At 28.2% G+C, this 22103-nt stretch overlaps 2 protein-coding genes across 2 annotated transcripts in view; one reads left to right on the plus strand and one right to left on the minus strand.

Moving 5' to 3' along the window:
* Bsk (mitogen-activated protein kinase dJNK) overlaps positions 1 to 22103 on the minus strand; it is a 30548-nt gene that overhangs the window by 4334 nt on the left and 4111 nt on the right. The window contains exons 2-3 of the mRNA XM_074239774.1: positions 19849 to 19904; positions 1537 to 1601 (exon numbers count right to left, since the gene is read on the minus strand). The gene's annotated coding sequence lies outside the window, so the exon portion shown is untranslated. The remainder of the gene's footprint in view (positions 1 to 1536; positions 1602 to 19848; positions 19905 to 22103) is intronic.
* Positions 9380 to 10961, plus strand: LOC141525560 (uncharacterized). The gene is made up of 2 exons (XM_074240110.1): positions 9380 to 9523; positions 10466 to 10961. The coding sequence occupies exons 1-2, from the start codon at positions 9509 to 9511 to the stop codon at positions 10763 to 10765; spliced, it is 315 nt and encodes a 104-aa protein (XP_074096211.1). The 5' UTR covers positions 9380 to 9508; the 3' UTR covers positions 10766 to 10961.

Raw genomic sequence — 22103 nt, forward strand, 5'->3', positions numbered from 1 at the left:
AATTTATTATCTATTTTTTAGCAGAGTATTTGTCATTAAAATTTTTATTAGAGTAAGATAAATTAATAAATCTTACATTAATTAATCATATCAAAGCAGAAAAGGAAAGAATGGGAATTGCACAGAAAAAAAAATTAATTTGAATCAAGAAAAATATTTTTTAACCAAGAAAATAATTTGAAAAATTATTAATTGATTCAAGCTAATTTTTTTCTGTGTAAAACATTGGACTAATATGATTTTGTATAAGCAGCTTATAGTTCAATAAAAAAAAAATGATTAATATTTACAAGTGGGGTCAAATATTTTAATTTACATTTTTTTGAACGAAAATTCTATTTGATTTTATTGATATATATTTTTTTTAAATATATATAAAAAAATAAACAATTTAAAAAAAAAAGTTGATTATCACAATTTTTAAAAATTTTTTAAGAAATTTATAGATTTTTTAGAAAAGTGTGATTTTCAAATTTTTTTTTTTATGTACTTTTTTAAAAAAAATATATCAAAAAAAAAAAAGAAAATAGAAATTTTATAAACACTTCATTTCGTGTTTTTTAAGTAAAAAAAAAAAAAAAATCAATTGCAATAAAAAAAATTTTTTTTACTATCAAAAAGCATTCAGTATCCTAAAAATTCATGATTATTATTCTTCAGAATTAAAAAAAAATCCTACAGTTGATTTTATTAAAAAAAAACTGAGGGTAAGTTAAAACAATTAAATTTAAACCAATGAAATACTCGAAAAAAAAAATTAGTTCTTTTTTACAGACAACGATCGTAGTTTTTTACCCGAGTCAGTGAAGGAGTTTGCTAATTAAATGCTTGTTAAAATAGCTTCTGAATAGCTAAATTATTATTAAAATAATAATAATAAAAATATTTTGAAAAAGTTTAATGAAGTGAAACCACTATAACTTTAATATTGTTACTAACGAGACATTCAAGTGCTTCATTTTATCTCGAAATCCAATTAGGAGATCAAGTGCGAAGCTATAACTGTCATAAAATAAACAACAAAACTATATATATAACAGGGGAGTAAAAACTGTTGTACGAATGAGAGTACGAGCGTTGAAATATATAAGTACGTATGCTACATAATACATAATATAATAGTAGTTTAGTTGTAGTATAACTTGAGGAAGAATATATATCTATATATTTATATACATAAGAGATTATTTCAGAGTACAGGGATAAAATTTTATGATGAAAGAAACTGTCGGTAGACGATTAAATTGCCGTGACATCGTTTACACACACGACACCACATTTTGAGATGCATTATATCTTGTTCACCCACATATGCGAAAGAGTATTACATGCTTACGGCTCAGCACATTTACTTTGTCTACTTTGTCTAGCGAGCCCAAGACGTTGGAGCATTTCCAACCGCGTCTTCCTCTCAAGTTAACTAAAACTAAAACGAAACTCCAACATGAAACTACACGCCTAGCTTCTTCGCCCGCAATCTCACCAGCACAATCTCTTCAATCATACCAGCACACTGAAATACCAAAATATCCTTACCATAAATTGGTAGCCATGATTAATCGTTCATCAACCGAGATCTCTGATGATTTAATGTCAAGGATCTGTCAACAAAAAGATTTACACAGTATTATTTATTGTTATATATAATAATCCAGATAATATAATAGATAAATAAAGCGTGAGGTTTAATAAAATGTCGGGGATAAAGATTATTACTTAATACAATTATATTATCTATATTGTTAAGAGAATGAGAAAAAAAATTTGTCTCTAGGATATATAATAAAGAAATTACTTTGTATATTGTGAACAATTGACATTTTTAAAAATATAAGCTCATCCCAATGTTACTCTCATCGAGACCTTTCATTTAAGTACCTACATCAATTTTTTATATATTTTATATATTTATATAAATGTATATATGAAAAATATATCAAAAATGCAAGTGGGTACTCAAATGAAAGATCTTTATGAGTGTAGCATCGGAATGAGCTTATATCTTAAAAAATGTCAATATTTAAGAAATTACAGTGCAATTTAACAAAATTCATTATTTAATAAAGCAAAATTTTAATTTTTTATAGTATAATCCACATAATATAATAGATAAATAAATAACGCGTGAGATTTAATAAACTGTCGGGGATAAAGATTATTACTTAATACAATAATATTATATTATATAAATTTAATTTAACGATACAGCAATTTCTGGTGATGAAAGTAAAACAGAGATAAATTATTTGAATTAAATGAAATGCCCAGTTGAAGAGTGTTTGCAAACAGTTGAATGGAGATGCTTCAAGAAGACATCTACTCTTTTTACATTTACTTTCTATCTCTAGGAAGAACTCGATATTACCCGGGAAATAGCTTTTCCGGAGATTTATCCGCGGGGAAATTGGCGGCAGGTTGCTATGTAATAAAAAAAATCAAATATCCAGTAATAAAATCTTAAGAAGTATTACAAATTTATTTTAGATTCATTTTTTTGGTGCGTTATATCAATAAACATTACAGAGGTGAATTAAATAAAAAATTATTTTTATATTTTTTAAAGTTTTTTACATGTGACAATTTTTTTTTTTAATTTTTTAAGTGAAATTAACTTTCTAAAAATTTTGAAATGTCGGCTAATTTTATTTTCATTCAACTAAAATCATTTAACATTCTCTGTAAACTGTTTGGATAAAAATTATGTAAAGAAAATTTTAATATTCAATAAATACAAACAAATAAACATTTACTCTGAAGGCTAGAGCAGTAAAAATGTTCCATCATATAGTAGCTGAAGGATTAATTAGAGTGTTTATAATTATAATAAATATTAAAGCGGAGAAATGGAACTGGCGTGTCAACGACGAGTAAATTTATTAATTCCATTTGGTCGTAACATCAAAGCCCATAAATAAATATTTCAAGAGCCGAGATTAATTAAATAATATCTCGTGTAATGTAAGCGTAAGTATGGTGTGAGTCTCGGTAAAATTCATCACGGGCTTTTGGGGGTATATGGTAACTAAGAAGCGATATAAATCTTGTAGGAAATCGCGGAAACGTCACAAGTCTGCCGGAAACTAAGCCCAAGTGTCTCTTTACTTAGTTTAGCTCATACTCAGCTTCGGCTTTTTACTCTTAACTGCACTAGTTACGTATCACGGTACTCAACTAACAGAATTTAACTTGTTTTTTTTTTTTTTTTTTATTCAGTCGGTATTTAAACTTTCATTCATTTCCTTTTTCCCAGACGTAGTACCACTCGTAGACATTCGGCTGGCCTGGGACGCAAATCGGGAGGTATATTTCAACGATGCTTTGACTTGGCCCGCTTCTACCGCTTCTCAGTCGGTCTCGCTTCTATCCGGAAACTCGAGAGAGCATCAGAATGAAGATGAGAAGATAAATTAGAAGAGAAGAGAGCCTGTAGATACTAGAGACACGCGAGTTGGCGCAGCTAATCTTAATTAGGCGCATTCCCTTCTATAATTAATAATCCACGCGACATCACTGCGGACGTTGATTGACTTACGACCTGTGGATTTTATGTTCAAGTATTTGCTACAAAATTTATCAATCGCTTCATCCTACTGATTCTCGCTTCACTAAAGCTTTTACTTCACAACTTGTGCTTAATCTTACTTCTCTGCTTTTCACTTACTTCTTGCTCTAAGGTTATCTCAATATTTGCGAGATTATTTCCGAGCTTTAATCAACCATTCAAATTCATTCAATGTTACGAGGAAAAATTTTACTCTTGGTCTTTCATTTTCTGGGGCTTAAGTATTAATAGAATATTTAATATAATTCATTATTTTAAATTATGGTGATTGTTTACAATTAATTAAGGTTTATTTTTTTTGTTATAAAAAAATTGAAAAATGTTTTTTTGGTAATTGAACAAATTTTTATAAATTTTCAGGAAGAAAAATTGTAAACAAATTTAATTTTGACAATTTTTAATGACAAAAAATAAATTAATAAAGTTTTGCTTTTTGTTAAATTGCACTGTACTTTCTTAATTGTTGACGTTTTTAAAAATATAAGCTCATCCCGATGTTACACTCATCAAGAACTTTCATTTGAGTACCCACATGCATTTTTGATATATTTTTCATATGTACATATATATATAAATATATAAAATATATATAAGAAATTGATGTGGGTACTCAAATGAAAGGTCTTGACGAGGGTACCATCGGGATAAGCTTATATCTTCAAAAAGGTCAATAGTTCACGAGATACAAGATAATTTATTAATTATCTATCTAAAGATAGAGCATTTACTCAAATCAAGAAAATAAAATTCTCCAAAATTATTCACTTGATTGAAATAAATTTTTTTTTCTGATAAAATAAATAATCTGATTGTTCTAAAAAAAAAATGATCATATTAATTTTTTCTGACAAAAAATCAAAGAAAGTGATTTTAAAAAATTAAGACAAAATTATTGATACAAAAAATTTCAGATAGTAAAAATTAAATGAACCAAATCAATGTTAAAAATTCTCAAAAAATTTTTGTCAGTGTATAACATCAATAATGATAGCAAGCCAGCTCGGTTCTGCGCAGCACAAAAGAATAAAAAATATTGTGGAATGCATCCTATGAATATTTAATATTTATTCTAGAACGAACGTGATATCGATTGAGCTTTTGATAATGTTCACGAGCATAAGCAACGTCACGCGTTGCCGCAGAGCATAGCCGAGGTATGTTACCACGTGGTGGTCGATCGATCCAAAAGTTTACAGAGTAGCGGTGCTTTTTTGTTCCATTCTGACGGCACATACACAGCCTGTTCAGTTCTTCTTTCTTCTGTTCCTTTCTACTGGTGCTTATCTTTTTTTCCGGGCGAACTTTTTTACTCTCACTTCTTCATAACTTTATTGTTGTCGTTATTTTTTATTCATAATACCGACACCGGTGTGTGTGATGTGATAAAAATCTAAAACAATAACCTCATAGGAATTCAGGAATAAAAAAACGATTAATGATAAGAAATAAAACGTCGCAATAAAATTAAACTGAAACAAAAGTTTTAAAAATATAAAATATAGTAGGGAGTAATCGATAGTTAGCCATAAAAACTCATATTTCACAGAATTTCGCGCGTTATTTCCTTCTTGAAGTAACCAACACTGGGTATATCGGAATTCAATAGCTTTATGCTCTTGTCAATACCTAGTTTCTGTTGGTAAATTTATACTCCGACTTATAACTCATACGATTGACGAGAGGATCAGAGCTAGAAGAGTAAATAAAATTGTAAAGACATACGTCAACTGGATGTAGATTAAATGAAGACGGAGACGAACGTCGAAATTGAGGAACGCTGCTGAATAAAATGTTAAAAAAAAAAAATTCGGAGACAGAGACGAATTTAAGTAATGGAATAACAATTTTATTTAGATCGCAAACCCATACAAAAGCTCTTAAATCTAAGCCGGATAATAAGAATTCTCAAGAATAGCAGACGGTATCATCATAAAATCCAAGACACTCTTTGACCTCTTTGATATTTGAAGATATGGAAATTTATTGTCAATCGGACACGCCTTTCCACTTTATTTATTATAATTCTACCTTCTAAAAAATTCTTTAGTTAGTTATTTTATGAGCCATCGGGTTACGGGTTAATACGCTTTGATTTCGAATATCGATTTTCAATAGTTTAGAATCTAATATCTATTTCAAGAGCGATTATCACTGAAATTGGCTTTAATTGAAAGTTGTTTGTCGTTTTAAATTGTTTTTTAAATTCCGGAAGTTTAATTAAATTACTGAAACTAATTAAGGCTTGAACTTCTATTCTGTTCTGGATTTTTTGTATTTTTTATTCGCCGATATCTTGATTTCGATTTTTTTTACGGCGATGAGAAAGATGTTCTTGTTGGTGAAGTTAATTAAACTGTTACTTTTTATGTTTTTTTAAGGTCAGTTTAATTATATTTAATTTGAATTTTTTTTATGAGATTCATAAATTTTTAATAATAAAAATTAAATTGCAAAAATTAAAAGAGATGATTTTTTAGTCTATTTTTTTGGTAGTTATTCGATTCATTGAAACCGTTGATATGTTTATTAAATTGGAAAAAAATTAAATTAATAAATTGAAAATATAAATATGACTTTTAATTTAGTCGAGATAAATTATTGTTATTATTACTTGCAATCACTATGTGAGTTATGATTTATAAATCAATAAAATTAATTATTGACTTAAATGTTCCCTGTTTTGAAATTTAAATTAATTTATATCATCAAATAAAATTAATGATTCAAAATTTATCTTCATTTTTTATTGTATTTTTTTTTTTATAAAAAAAAAATTATTTATTAAATTATTTCACGGTGAAAAATTGTTAACATCAACAAGTTCAAGAGTTTTCCGTTTTCTTAAGAAATTTTCACTCAATCATTATTAAAATTAATGATTTATAAAGATAATTTATAGTTAGAAAAACTAGAATAAGGTCAAACTAGAAAACGCTCCCTTTTAAATAATTTTCGGTGAATCAATAACAAACATCTCTTTTCTACAGGAACTTTATCAGGAAATTGATTGACGGGAACAAAAGTTTACCATTGAATTTTTTTTTTATTTATTTATTTATAATGATGATAAATTTTGAAGATCAAATAACTGTAACTGAATTGAATTAAAGTTTCAACTATCAAACTTTTTGGATTTAAAATCTCAATTTCGCTACAAGATTCTATCGACTCACGTCTTGAATTTGTCTATATTGCCTGCAAGTTTACCCTTATAAATTCAAGAAGATATTTTATCGATAGAGAAGTTATGATATGAACTATTTGAAAACTTATGCTATAACAATTTTGATATTGGGATTGTAATCTAATGTACAGAACGTTATGCTACATTTTCGTATGAATTTTTAATCAAAGGCTCTTTAGAAATGGAGAAATGATTTTGCATTAATTATAAAGACTTTAAAAAAATTTACATTAAAAATTAAAAAATTTTTTTATAAATATCCTTCAAAATTATTTTCTTGGTTTAAAAATTTTTCTCTTAAATCAACTTTTTTTTTTTTTTTTTTCCCCACAGTAAAATAAAACTCTCTAGGACTTTTCCATATTTCAGCAATAATTCCCAAACTTAAAAAAAAAAAAAAAAAAAAAACCAACACTACAAGCCAGAAAAAAAAGGTAATACATTTATAATTTATAACATACATTTATAAGTAAATGCGAAAGTCTTGACATAAAGCTTTAGTATTCCACAGGAATATTTTATGGGCTGCCGACTTTCATACCTTTATGCTGGATTTAGAATGATATACGTCGGCTATTCTCGAGTCTCTAAGATTTCTGTTTAATTCGTTATTCATAATCTTGAGTAGGAGATTAGACCGCGCGTTCAAATAAACTTTGATGTGTGCTTAGGATGAAGGATTAATCCTAAATGGCCAGAATAAAAATTCACGAGTTAAGTTTCTTAAAAATAAAAGCAACTTTTGTTTAGAGTTGTAAAAATAAAGTAAAGCAACAACCCTAAGCCGAAATCGTGGCCAATATCCCTTTCCGTCACAGCTGGCATTAAACGCTCGGGCAAACGTCGATTGCGAATCGTTTGGGCGGGTTGTTCCCTCGCTAGCGAGTTAAGGAAGGCGGAGAGTTATCAATATAGGCAATCTCGAAGGTTCCTCGGTACAGTTCTCAATTCTCAGTTGCGAGTTCTCAGTACCCTGGCTAAAACTGTAATATCTATACATCCCGGTACAAGATAGTGGTAGTTTACCCTCTGAAACGCCTACGGGTATAAAATGCGTTTCGCAATATCAGGGTTACTGCCTCGAATAAAAGTCAACTTCCAAAAACTCCCTCGAGACCATAGATCATCACCTTTACTTCAACCACTAGATAAAATTCCTTCTCTTCTCCCTATTACGTCGAGGCTCATTTCTTATCTTGCGAGCCACCCGAACCAGGTATGGAATGATACAGTTCCAACCAACGGCTTCCTATACCAGTTACAATCATTTTATTTTTCATTTCTGAATTCCGACTTTTTATCAAATTTTAAAGCTTCAAACAATTTTTTATTTTTTTAATTACAAACAAAATATTTGAAAAAAAGTTTTAATTTTTTTTTTTGCAAAAATATTTAATCTAAAACAAGCCTTTTATTTAATAAAAATTAATCATTTTTTTTTATCAAATTTTAAAACTTTAAATAATTTTTTTCAAAATTTAAAACCAGCCATTTAATAAAAAATTTTTAATTTTATTTAAATTTATAAACTTTAATGTGTTTTTTTTTTTTTTTTTTTTTTTGCAAAACTAGTGAAACTAAGTAAAACTAATCAACTACAATGTATAACATAACTATTACTCTGATTATATAATACATCATTAGATTCAAAGTTTGTTTTAGATAAACCATGACCCCAAATTTCAATTATTGAAGTTTCACTTTAATACAGATTAATACCGGCACGCGTTAATTAATAGACAGTTATTACCAGGAATTGAAATTACTATCGCAATAGACATACAATATGGGGATCATCTCGGTTCTGATTACCTAGCGAAGTGATAATCAGAGTTCAATCAACCCTCAGTTTCGTCAAATTTAACTCTATATCTATGTTAATTTTAGTTACTAAAAATTCTATAAATCATCAATATCATTTCCGAAATTTATACTCTGTTTAAAAAAATCGTTCGTTTATGCAAAAAAAAGCGAAGTAAATTTTTTTTCATCAAAAAATAAATTCTATGTTTATAATTCTTTTAAAAAAGTTTTATATTAAAATTTGACACTATCATAAAAAAATTTTTGCATTTTTAATCATTTTTGATTTTATTTTTTATTTCTGTGATTTTTTTTAAACAAAATTTCGATTTTTCTAAAATTTCACCTAAAAATTTTGATTTAAATTAAAAAAAAAAAATAAAATTAGGAAACTGATAATTATAACTAACAAATACCGTTTAGAGATAGTTTTATCTTAGAGCGGACGTCGACTAGCAGTTAAATATTTAATTTTTTCGAGCACGAACAAGTCCAAGGCTCATTATGGGACGTGTTGGACACCCGATTACTCATGAATAGTAAAACACTTTCGTTAATAGTTGGCAGGCGTTCAAGGACTCTCGGAGGTTGCATAATTTATCCTTCGATTCTGGCGAGTAGTATTATGGTACGTGTTGATATTCCTCCAGGGATTATGCGTGCAAGCATATATGTAATCGACGTAAACCAACACACGGAGTATTATCACACATCACATGTACAATGGACATTGTTGCGATGCAATTGTTGCCTCCAAACTAGATACCTTCAACCAGCGCGAGGGGTCTTTGTTGTCTAATGTACTCGATATGTTAAGTCAAAGCACGTACTCAGCATGTCGATGCCTCGCCAAGACGCAGAGTGCGAGGTATATAAGCTCTCGGTGTCCAGCAACTGACATCAATCGACTCAAGTCAATCTCAGTCAATTAAACCTCACTAAACACACCAACAATCAACATGAAATTCTTCGTTGTAAGTACTTTCAATTAATTATACTTGCAATTAATTATATTTATTTTAAATTACAGTTTATTTGGCTAAAAAAAATTTTTTTTTAAAAAATTAATACAAATCGTTTCAGTGAAAATGTGAAAAAAAATTTAATTAATTTTATTTTATCGCTTTAAATTTTGAAAAAATTAATTTTTAATATTTAAAATTTTTTTTATTGAAAAAATGATTAAAAAACGGCAATTAAAATTAATTTTAATAAAATTTGAAAGAAACATTTAATGATTATGAATTTATTGACTTTTTTTTTACTAAAAAAAATTTTTTTGAGTAATTTTAAAATTATTAATACTTTTTTTTTGTTTTGATAATTTTTAAATTAATTTATTTATTAATAAGCTTGAAAAAATTTTTTGCAGTGGCTTTTTTTTTTGGTAAAAAATTTTTTTAAGAAATTAATACAGTTAGTTTCAGTGAAAATGTGCAAAAATAGTGAAATAATTAAATTACTTTCATTTTATCGTTTTAAATATGGATAAAACTCATCGGAAAATTAATTAAAAATATTTAAAGTATTTTTTTATCGAAAAAAATTAATTTAAAAAATTTTAAAGATAAATTTAATGTTTATGAATTTATTGATTTTTTTTATAAAAAAAAATATTTTTGAGTAATTTTAAAATTATTAATACTTTTTTTTTCTTTTTTAATGAATTTTTTAATTAATTTGTGTATTAAAAATTTTTTTTTCAATCATATGAATAAATGAATTAAAGATCACTTTAAAAAAAAATGAGAAGATAAATTTAAAGTTTAGTTTTAAAAAATTAGAGTGTGATAAGTAACGCAAAGAGCTTTCGGTTGGATAAAAGACGATAAAGCGCTGGTTAAAGTAATATAATAGGATAAAGTGAGTCGTAACACTCGGATAGATTGATAGTAAAAGATAAATTGTAATTGCAGGCATCAATCCTCCTGATGGCCCTGATCGCCGTAGCGATGGGTAAGCCAACCGAAGTAGAATCCCTGGAGCCAACTAAGACGGAATCGGCATCTTATCAAGAGCCAGTCCCGGTAGCAGAGGCCGTTCGCGATAAACGGGGCATCATATTGGGAGCGTACACCGCCCCGGTGGCTTACACCGCAGCTTACACAGCACCGGTGGCCTACACGTCGGCATACAGCTACCCCTATGCCTACTCCGCCTACTCAGCCTATCCCTATTACGCGGCTGCCTACAGCTCACCCTACTACTTGGCCTAGATTTTGACTTAGATCCACTGCACGGACTACTCTACTAGTGAATGCTCGTACACCCTCGAGACAACTCACTCTCGCTTCCTCATATTGCATTCCCATGGATTCATTATTGATTGTACAACTATTCGTTTTATTATCATTGTTATGTCTATTTTTGACTATAAATAAATATTAATAAAGAAGAGAATATATAAATATATTTTTGATTTTTTATTTTACCCATATTATTATTATTTTATTGATTTGACTGATATTATTTATTAAAATATCAAATTTTATATTTTTTCTATTTTTATAAAAGAAGAATATTTTTATTACAAAAAAAAAAAAAAAAAAATTTATCAATAAAAAAATATAAAATGTTTTTTTTTATACTCAATTAATATTTATATGAAGAAACATATACATGCTAAAAAAAATATAGGACAGTTTAATTTAAAATAAACTCTTGTAATTTCTAAAATACAATTATCTATAATTATTAAGAGAAAAAGCAAAATTTTGTGGCCAGTGTATTTATGTGATAAAATGAATCATATCTCGTGAACTATTGACATTTTTAAAGATTTAAGCTCATCCCGACATTACACTTATCGAGACCTTTCATTTGAGTACCTACATCAATTTTTTAAATATTTTATATATTTATATAAATGTATATATGAAGAATATATAAAAATGCATGTGGGTACTCAAATGAAAGCTCTTGATGAGAGTAACATTGGAATGAGCTTATATCTTTGAAAATGTCAATATTTAAGAAAGTACAGTTCAATTTAACAAAAGTCATTATTTTATGTTTTTTTTTTTTTTTTTTTTTTAATGATTGTAAAAGCTTTAATTTTATTTTGTAAAAAATTTAAATTACTTTCTAAAACTTGAGGATTAAGTAATAAAATTACACTAAAGTATGTATTTTTAGTTTATTGTTACTATTTTTATTTTTCAAATTGTTATGAAGAAAAATTTTTAAGCAGAAACTTAAAAAGAAAATTTCTAGTAATTTATGACTCTTAATGAACATCTAATTTAATTTAATAATAAATAATACAAAGGAAATATATCCATCATATAAAAAGTATAATGAAGAATATAAAACATAAAATGTAAAATGGGCGAAATGTAGTAATGATTTATGAGGTAAAAAGAGTGGTTGACTTATGAAAAAATAAATGTATTCGACGTTAATATATTGCCGTTATTTTTCGTTCCGAGTTTGCCGAGAGCTATAGAAAGTAAAGCTAAGGCAAAGTATTAAGTATAAAGAGAATGAGAATGAGAGAAAAGCTAAATCTCAAGTTAAAGCCAAAGCTAGGAAAGTAAAGTTTTTCAGCCGGTGCTTATCCAATCCAAGGAGCACGCCGGGTTAGGTATACCTAACACTCGGTACTCCGTTTGGCCCTCCTCAGTGTTTGAACCGTCACGTGACTCTCAGTGAGCCAGAGGGTGCCCTTCGAGGGTATAAAGAGCTGTACGCTAGTAAGGGTAGTAGTATAAAAGACGCGAGGGAATCCAAGGAGAAACGTGAGACGCGACTCAGATCACCACTTGTCAATCTTTATTTCTTTTTATCTTTATTTCAGCTTTCAACTACTGAAAAAAGCTTCAATTTACATTTCAATTGATTTTACCTTTTTATTCTTATTTTAATTAATATTTTTTTTTTTCACTTTCAAAATTTCAATTTTTAGATTTTTAATTGGCCAACTTTGTGTGTCAGAGGTCGTAGAAGAATTTTGTAAAATTAAAATAATGTTAATGCTGTAAATTTATTATGTAACTTCTTTTACAATGTTTACGAGTTGTATTTGTATTTATTGATTACGCGAGTTTAAAAGCATCGTTTTAACTAGTATGATTCTATTTATAGTCTGATGGAGTAATAATAACATTACGAAACGTTAGTTTCAATTGTAACTTTATCACTAAATTCTTACAAAGTAATTTAAATACTTCAAATGAGAAATTCATTTCGGAGTAAGTTTAATTTAACATTGTTTAAATTTTGACTATAATTGGATGAAAAAATATTATTATTATGATTAAAAATAATAATAATAAAAATTTATGTCAAAGCTCTGGTAATTGATTGCATGAAAAGTGAACCGTATTAATATTTTTTCAATTTTTTTTCCTATTTCGCGGATTTTCGCGGCTAGCCGCAAATTGATATTTTTTTTGTTGAAAATAATCTTCGATAGAAATATGAAAAAAAAAAAAAAAAAAAAAAATATAAAATTCTATATTGTAAAAAATAAAATTAGTCATATCAATTAAACTAAAATAAAAGTTAATTAAATAACTGGTAGCTTAACTACAAAAAAAAAAAAAGTTCACAATGATATTTACCTCAATTAATAAGCCATAAAAAAAAATTAAAGATAAAAAAAATTCCTATCTAATTTTCCAAGCAGAAAAAAATTAACTTGATTCAAGAGAAAATTTCTTAAACCACCAATATAATTTTAAAAAGGGCAATTGTCTTGAATCAAGACGAAAAATTCTTGAATCTATAAAAAACACTCCAATTTTCTAAATTCTTAAAAATCAATAATTTAAAATTTTAAATTCGGATGAAATATTAAAAACACTTCTAAAGCATCAATTATTGTAGGAAATTAAATTACAAGTCCGTATAAATTGAACCCTATCTTGCACCCTTAAATGAATAATAAATAAAAAAATCACTCGTTAATTAAATATAATTATTAAGTAGATATTGTCAAAAAACAAATCAATAATTAAATATAAAATACACTTTGGTCGAAGGAGTAGTTTAGTACCTTGTATTAATAAATAAATCAGTGGTAATGGACAGCGTGCCGGACCACACCTCGACTCTCGCTCCTAGTATTTCAGAATCAAAATATTCCAGCTATTATTTTCAGCTGGAAGTAAAAAAATCACTCACTTAAACTAAAAAAAACCCGCTACACCTCTATATATCTATATCTGGATTTTAATATTCACTAAGTCATACTGTTTTCACTCGGCGATGAATATAGATGAAAAAGTACTCAGTGTAAAATCATTAATGATAAAATAATGTAAGCGGCGAGATATATTCACAGTTCTTCTATACAGTAAGATTTTTTAATTTAACATTCAAGCTTGATGGATTTTCATTTCCTTTACATGGTTTTTATTTCAGTACATCGAGCAGGGAAAAATCCACGAGGGGTGAAATAACAACAACAACAACAATAACAACAACAACAACAGCCTACCGGCAACGTGTGTCTGTGCTGTTAAGTACAGGCGTACGTGATTTATCTCTGGAAGTTTATGATAGTCAATGCACGTCATCCAGATGAAAAGATAAATATATAAAAGCTTGAGAACATTATCGATATCCGATAGTACAGCTAATACCCATGCTCGCTCCGAGACTTCTTGTTGACAATAGGCTTCTTGTTCTGGAAGACACTTTACTTGGTTCACTATTCAATAACAATATTCAATTGAATTAAATTATCAACAATAATGATGAAAATAGCAAGTAGAAAATTAAATCAAGCCAAGTTAGTTAATTAAGAAGTGAGCTTGCGGAAGATAACTTGTGTGAGCGTAAATAAGGGCGAGTATGAATGAATTAGATGTGGCGTGTGTCAAAAGCACCGCGCGACTGTCCGCCGGTATCGCTAAATTAGACAAGCCGGGTTGCGTTTGCGCATCTATTCACCGGCTTTTCTCTCCTTCTATGCTTTATTCTTATTCCTCTATTTTACTTTTTTTTTTATTCTTCTTTCTTGTTCGTGCTCTTGCCTCCTTTTCTTCATTCTATTTTTCCCTTGATTCAGCTCCTCTTGACATCCAGGAAAATTAAATTAATTAAAAAAGAATAAAAGCATGAAATCCAGCCACACTGGCCTAACATCTTCAATTAAATCTAAAAAATATTCAAACTAACAAGTTAGTCAACTTTCATAATGACACTTGACGTTAAACAATATAAATTTTAAAACTATAATAGTCATAATAACTGGAGAAACTTCAAGTTGAATTATTATTATTAATTTTTTTAATGCAAAAAATATTGAAATTTTATTATCGTGCTTTTATAATAATTTTATTTTAGATATTAAAAGTTTATTTTAATTTGTAATGAAACTTAAATGAGTCCAATTTTTAGTTTTATTAAAAAAAAATTATTTGATTGAAAATTTATGATTTTTATTAATTTAAATTTTTAATATTGCATTTTATATATTTTTCATATATAAATATATAAAATATATGAAAAATTGATGTGGGTATTTAAATGAAAGCTCTTGATGAGTGTAACATCGGGATGAGCTTATATCTTCAAAAATGTCAATATTTAAGAAAGTACAGTGCAATTTAACAAAAGTCATTATTTAATACAGCAAAACTTTAATTATTTATACCATTATTATTATTTTGACTTGAAATATTATCATCATTAATATAAATTTTACATTGAAAAAAAAATAATTTCAATAATGACAATAATAATAAAAACTACCGTATAAAATATAATAAATTCAAAGCTGAACGACTACGCGAATTATTGAGCGCTCGGATTATTCTATTTTTAAAGTTACAACACGTTCCGTTGAATAATTTCGTTCTCTTTCTCGCTTCCACCCACACACACACACACACACACACACTGCTATCCTTCGTATTATTATCACTATAATTTCTCTCATTTCAATTTAGAGCTCCCAGCCAATATTCGTTGCATCGGTGAGCTTGCGGTCGGTTTAAGTCCTCAAAGCCTGCCTTCCAGGGTAACTTTTCTCTCTGCTCCGTCTCTCCCTTTCAGTTTTCAGTTGAAATTCATCTCCTCATCGAAATGATAACCACCGCAACGGTATTAATCTCACGCCTCTTAATCCCGATGAAAGAAAAATTTATCATAGTCGCCGTTAATTTAATTAAGATTCATTAAGATGATAAAAATGTTTCTGAAGACTCGAATTTTCAGGAGCACAAAAACATGTTCCACCCACATATATATATGTATATATTAATATATATAAAACTAAACAGACAGCTCTTACTTTTCATCTGAATTTAAAGACAAAAGCTCAAATGCCATGCTTCATTCGTCCTTTATATATTTCCACCTGTTTCTTTTCGCACACATGCCCAGCATACTCCATCCTCATCCTAATACATTTCACCAACAATACAGATAAGTAAATTAAATTTTTTACTGAACTTTATTCTATTTTACTTGTTTCCTTTCTTCTGTTTTTCTGCCGTATGATTACCAGACGAAAATCGATCGTTCCCAATGTAAAAATACAAGGGTTGCGATATACGTTGCCCCAAGTACATCCATAATTCCTAAAATAACTCTGCTTTGAAGTTACAAGAATTCTCCCTCCCTTAAGTTCTTCTGGCAGCCTCCTAGAGGCAGAGGGTGGCAGTAACAACACGTCGTCCAGCAAAGAAAACAACTCTCAGGTTAAATTTAACGGCCTTTTTACACTCGGCTATCACGTAAAAACTCTGTTTACGGTAAATAAATAACTTCGGGGTATAAAAGTTATCTGTTGCAATGTTTTATCATTTAATAAATATTTCCGATATAAAAAAAAAAGTACAGAAAACTTTACTAGAAGTATGACTTTAAATTAAAACTCGAAACTAAAAAAAAAAAAATTGTTTTCTTTATTATTTAATACTAAATAAATTTAGCAAGTTTATTTATTATAAAAAAAAAAAAAAAAAAAAAAAAAAAAAAAAAAAATGACTGTCGAGATTCGAACTCGGAACCTTGCGTATAAAATTTAACTATTTGTCGTTTGGGGCCCATAACCTTTTAACTGAGGTCAATTGACTTGAAATTTATATTTTAGTTCAATTAAAATGTGTACTTTAATATTTTTATAAATTAAATTTCGTATAAATGAAAAAAAAAATTATGTTTGATAATAAATAAATTTTTAATAATTTTTATTTTAACTGTACCTTCAGTAAAAAATAAAATGAATAGATTTACGGGATAATAGAGACATTTTTAGTTTTTTTATTGCGTCAACAAAGTATAATAGACATCGGATAATATGTGCCGTGGATAATTGAAATATAAAGTAGATTTAACGGGTCATCGACTTATCGTCTGGTATCTAGAAGCATTTGGTTCCGCCGTGGCTTCCAGACTTGGTTCCATTAATTAATAAACACGATGGCAGTAAGTATGAAAGTTCCCTCCTCAAAGGCTGGCTTGTCCGTCCAGCAGCCGGGAACTGGGAGCCGCAACGTACACAACAACCCCTAAATTCTCTCACCAATTTTGAACTAATAATCACCAAAGCACAGCCTGAGGGACGCCAGTTTTGTATCCACGTGGAATACATAATGAGTTGTACTCTTTGGGATGCGAATCGTACCGAGAAGTACACAGAGTAGAAGGGTGAAGATAAATAAATAAAGAAGAAGAGTGATAAAGAGGCATTAAAAGCGCAAGGATAAAACAACAACAAACTGTTTTCGAAAGAGATGAAATAATATAATGACAAAAAAAAAAAAAAATCACAAGTAAACCTACACAACCGAGGGACAAAATGATGTCGAGCGAGTAAGAGGGTGAAGAATAGAGGGCGAACATAGCCAGGTCTATGTACAGACTCTCTTTCTCTCTTTCTCTCTCTATACTACTTTGTGTGTACTATTCTATTCAGAGTACTCGTTGGAAAGAGAAAGAGAAAGAGAGCGAATGTTACGAATGTGATCGATAAAGCAAGATGGCGGAGGGGGACACGATGCCGCAGCGTACCGCAACCCGAACAACTACGAATCAAATTATTTCATTCTCTGTTTATACTATTACGATAACAATAACAATTATTCGAATAATTACTGGAATTATCAACGCGATGGTCATCGTTATAGTGATTGTCATCATCATGAGGATGAAAGGATTTGCTCCGTTGGCGTTTATTACTTTCAGAGGGCAGAAACTTTGTGAACCCGAATGTGCACGCTTGAACTCTTGTCATGAAAATGGAATAAAAATTCGTATTAAAAACTTGCTTATATTCAGAAACTGTTGCGTGAAAACAAGTTTAAGTTTTACGATCGAGCTTAAAAAAAAATCTTAATATTATAATGTATTAACGATATCGAAGGCAAGAAGCTGGAATATTCATCATACTACAGGTCTTTTATATTTTCAAATAATTTTTTTTATTCCCGCTCTTTTAACACATAAAATGCCATTTTTGTGTATAGTTAAAGAATTTATATTAAAAACGAGTATTTGCATTTAAAATCCGTTTTTCTCTCTATTATATTGTTAACTGTTTATAGTATAATATCAAGATAATGAGATCGATTTTAATGTTCGCAGGCGAGTAGAGCTTCGCGCTCAATTCAAGCGAAATTGCGGTATGAATGGGATAGATAATTTAAAGTTCAATGATCAAGCTTTTTCACTCAATATTATATAAATAAAATTTCTGTTAATAATTTAAATACTGAATATTTTTAAAACTTCAATATTTTCTGTTTCACATTTTTTTGACCTAAAAAACTCCATTTTCATCTATAGTTCCGAAATATGCAATTTTTTATCATATTGTTCTGCAGTTTGTACTATAAAAATAATAAGATCAATTTTAATCTTATCAGACGAATTTTACGCTCAATTGAAGCCAAACTACGGTATGAATTGGATGAAAATAGCTTTAAGCTCAATTATTAAGCGTCTTCACTAAATATTTAAGCTCAATGAGTAAGTATTTGTTAGAAAATTAAAGCATCTACAGACACGGTAGTGTCTCGAGCCAGTATTGCATATCTTCAAGACATTACAATATTTTTTATACAAAATTCCCGCTTTTTTAACTTGAAAAATGCCATTTTTATGTATAAGCTTTTCTACCGCCATCTTTTGGACTTATGGAGAAACCCAAGGACATTTAATCTAATATTCTATTACAGGTTTTTTAAATTCGCCTAATTAAAGCAATTTTTTATTAAAAAAAGCTCTTCTATTCGATAGATTAATTAATTATCTATTTTCTAGCATAGCATTTATTATTAAAATTTTTATTTGATTAAAAAAAATTAATTTAAAGATGAGAAAAATTTTTGAACCAAGAAAAATATCTTAGTTTAATAATTTTTCTACTCAAATCAAGAATATAAAATTTTTTTATCATTATTTACTTGATTTAAGTACATTTTTTTCCTGCGTAGGATTACAAAAAAAATAAAATTTTATATATTAACGATTCTGAAATGTATAAAAAAGGATTTATACTGCTAATTTTTTTTAATAGCAGGCTTATCGCATCGCTTAACAATAAATTTATCCATTATACAAATAATGAGATCGATTTTAATATTTTCAGACGAGTGAATCTTAGCGTTTAAGTCAAGCAAAAGAACAGTATGAATGGGATAAGATTGCAGGATCCCGGATGAGGAAAGCATGAGTTAAGCTGAGAACTGTAAGAAGAGCAATGCTCTCTATTATTATCTCTGATAATAAAAGATACTTTTAAATTCGCTTGGCCGGGCGGTGCACGATAATGGATAATGGAATAGAAGATGTAAATTACGATGAGAAACAAGACTTGATAGGTGTCGCGCGAAGGTCACAGCCCAAAAATCCATAACTACCCTTCTGTTCCTCTCAAGAGACATATATACATTCAGTACGTAGGTACAGATGTGTATACACCAGAGAAAACGGGTAGGTGCAGATATATATATATATATATATATATATATATATATATATATATATATATATATATATATATATATAACAGAGCCAGTACAGAGTTCAGAGGAAGAAAGAAAAGCAAAGCTGAGCCCTCTTTTGAATCGCGCTTGCGTGTTTTACGACAGAGGAGTTCCGAATCTGGAATAACGCGAAACGCAAGAGGAAACATAACATAACCCACTGTCAAAGTTAGATCCTGGGCTGTCCTTTCCTTCCTATTTATCTATTCCATAACTTCCTTTTAATTATTGAAACCCAGATAGGTCATTAAAAATTCCATTCATCGCAACCCCGTCTCCACAAATGAACCTTGTAAATTATCGCTACACAAAGGTTAAGCCAAAGGAAGGAAGGGTTAATAAATGGTATTTGTTCTTACCTGATTAGATCATGTCTTCTGACCGCGGGATGCTCTTCGATGCCGAACAATGTTGCCTGGAACAAACAAAACCGCCGGTTAGTTTATTATGCTGTTTAATCTTTGGATATTTACTCAGTTTATATTGAAATAAATTTATGTATCAATTAAGATTTTTTTTTTTTGGAGTGTCTAAAAATTGAAAGTAATTTTTATCATAATTTAAACTCTTAAAATTAATATTAAAAAAGCTTTAATTAATAAATTAAAAAAAAATTTTTTTATTTTTTAATTTCTATGACTTTAAAATGGTCGAAAAAATTTTTTTAAAAATTCATTTAAAAGGAAATTTTACGCTCTATAAAAAAGGTATTGAGCAAAAATTTCCTACAATTAGCCGTTCTTAAGATATTGGCGCTTAAATGTAACTCTAATCAAAAATTTAAAATATTCATCCAAGAAAATTAAATTATTTTTTTTTTATTATTCTATTATATAAATTTTTAATTTATTAAAATTTTATTAAAATTGAATTAGAAGACTCTTCTTAATAAGAAGCTCAATAAATTATTTATAAGTCATAAAATGTTTCAATATTATAAATATCTAAAGATTAAAATTTTAAATTATTTCTCTAATCTTTAAAATAAAATTAAATTTTCTAAAAGAAGAATACCACGCCGCCTACTGGCGATTTTTTCCAATACTCTAAGAAGTACTAGTAGATAAATAAAGAGCAAAATTTACTCATAGAAGAAAAATATTAAAAAAAATGAATTACATGCAATTAATTCTATAAATATTACAATTTTATCCTTTTGGGGGTATTTATTTCGACAGAATTTATGTAGGTGAGCTAATGAATAAGCTGCAGACAGTTATAGACACATCGGTAGATCTCTAGAGACGACATGAACCTAGTGGATGACAAAAACTAATTGCTTCGACGTTCAATACGCCATTAAGACACTCTGGACATGTCTCTCTTCGCCGCTAATGCACTTGGGCTAATTTAATTCCAAGTTACATGTCCCCGGCTCCGTCAAAGACTTTTTTGCCTAATGCCTAATACATCACACGTTAATTAGACCAATCTTAAAAGTTAGGAATGCAACTTGTTTGTTTTTGTGTTTATTACATTTATTTTATTTATTGTTAGATTGTTTTTTCTTTTTTAGACGGAGCTTTGTTCAATGTGAAAAATATAATAATTCGCTGTTCATATTCTCGACATTGTAGGAAGTTTAAATAAAAAAAGAGGTCTGATGTACCAAGAATAACCCTCTTTTAGGACATGTAATGGCACGGGAGAAAAAGAGCTTTGTCTAACTCTAAAGGTCTTCTCCTCGTTGAGAAACAGACTGCTACTGCGACAGCTACCACGGTTGTTGAGAGTAATTACAGGGTCGTTAGATTCTCCACGGCAATGTACAAGGTCTCTATGTTTTATACTTTTTGCATTCAATTTTTAATTATACAGATTTTTTTTATACTAAAAAATTTTTATACTTGTGCGCAATTTTAATAAAATTAAAAATCAATCAGACGAATATTTTCCAAAACTTTAAATGTTTTTTTTTTTTAAATTGTATTATTAAAATCTGTGAACAAAATTTATCAAAAACAATTGATAAATTGAAAGTCTTAAATTCTTATATAATTTTTTTAATTATTGATCCAAAAATTAATCAGATTTTTAAAAAATTTAAGGCTAAAATTTTCATAAAAAATCTTGAATTTTATTGTAAACCCTTCTATTTTAATAAAAATATTTTTTAGGAGCTAGAAAAATTACAATTTGTAAAAAAAAAAATTTTTTAATTAAATTTTAGAGTAACTAATACACATAACTTCATTTTAATTTTAATAAATTAAAAAGGCACTTCAGAAAAAATTATTCTAAAACCACTTTGACTTTCTAAGTGTATAAATGTAATTCGTGAATAATTATGAGTGTGAATTTAGCAGACCTGATAATTTTTTAATAATTTATAAACAATGAATTTGTTACAGAAAAAAATGCATATGGAAATTTTCACAAGTTTTTTCTATGCAATTTTTTAGATTTTTTTTACAACCATTAATCTAAAAATTCTCAAAAATTAGCTGTCTGCTGAATTCACCCTGATGAATAATAAAAAAAATTTTTTTTCATTCTTAAAACAAGAAAAAATGAAGGATTAATTTTTTTTCCCCAACATGATAATAATAAAAAACAAGTTACAAACTGATGTAAAAAGTAAACAAAATAAAATGAAAGTTGATTGAGGAAATTA

Source organism: Cotesia typhae, unplaced genomic scaffold (genome assembly GCF_013202065.1).
Source record: "Cotesia typhae breed Kobodo isofemale line unplaced genomic scaffold, CoteBio_Ctyphae contig_11, whole genome shotgun sequence".
Classification (NCBI taxonomy): Eukaryota; Metazoa; Arthropoda; class Insecta; order Hymenoptera; family Braconidae; genus Cotesia; species Cotesia typhae.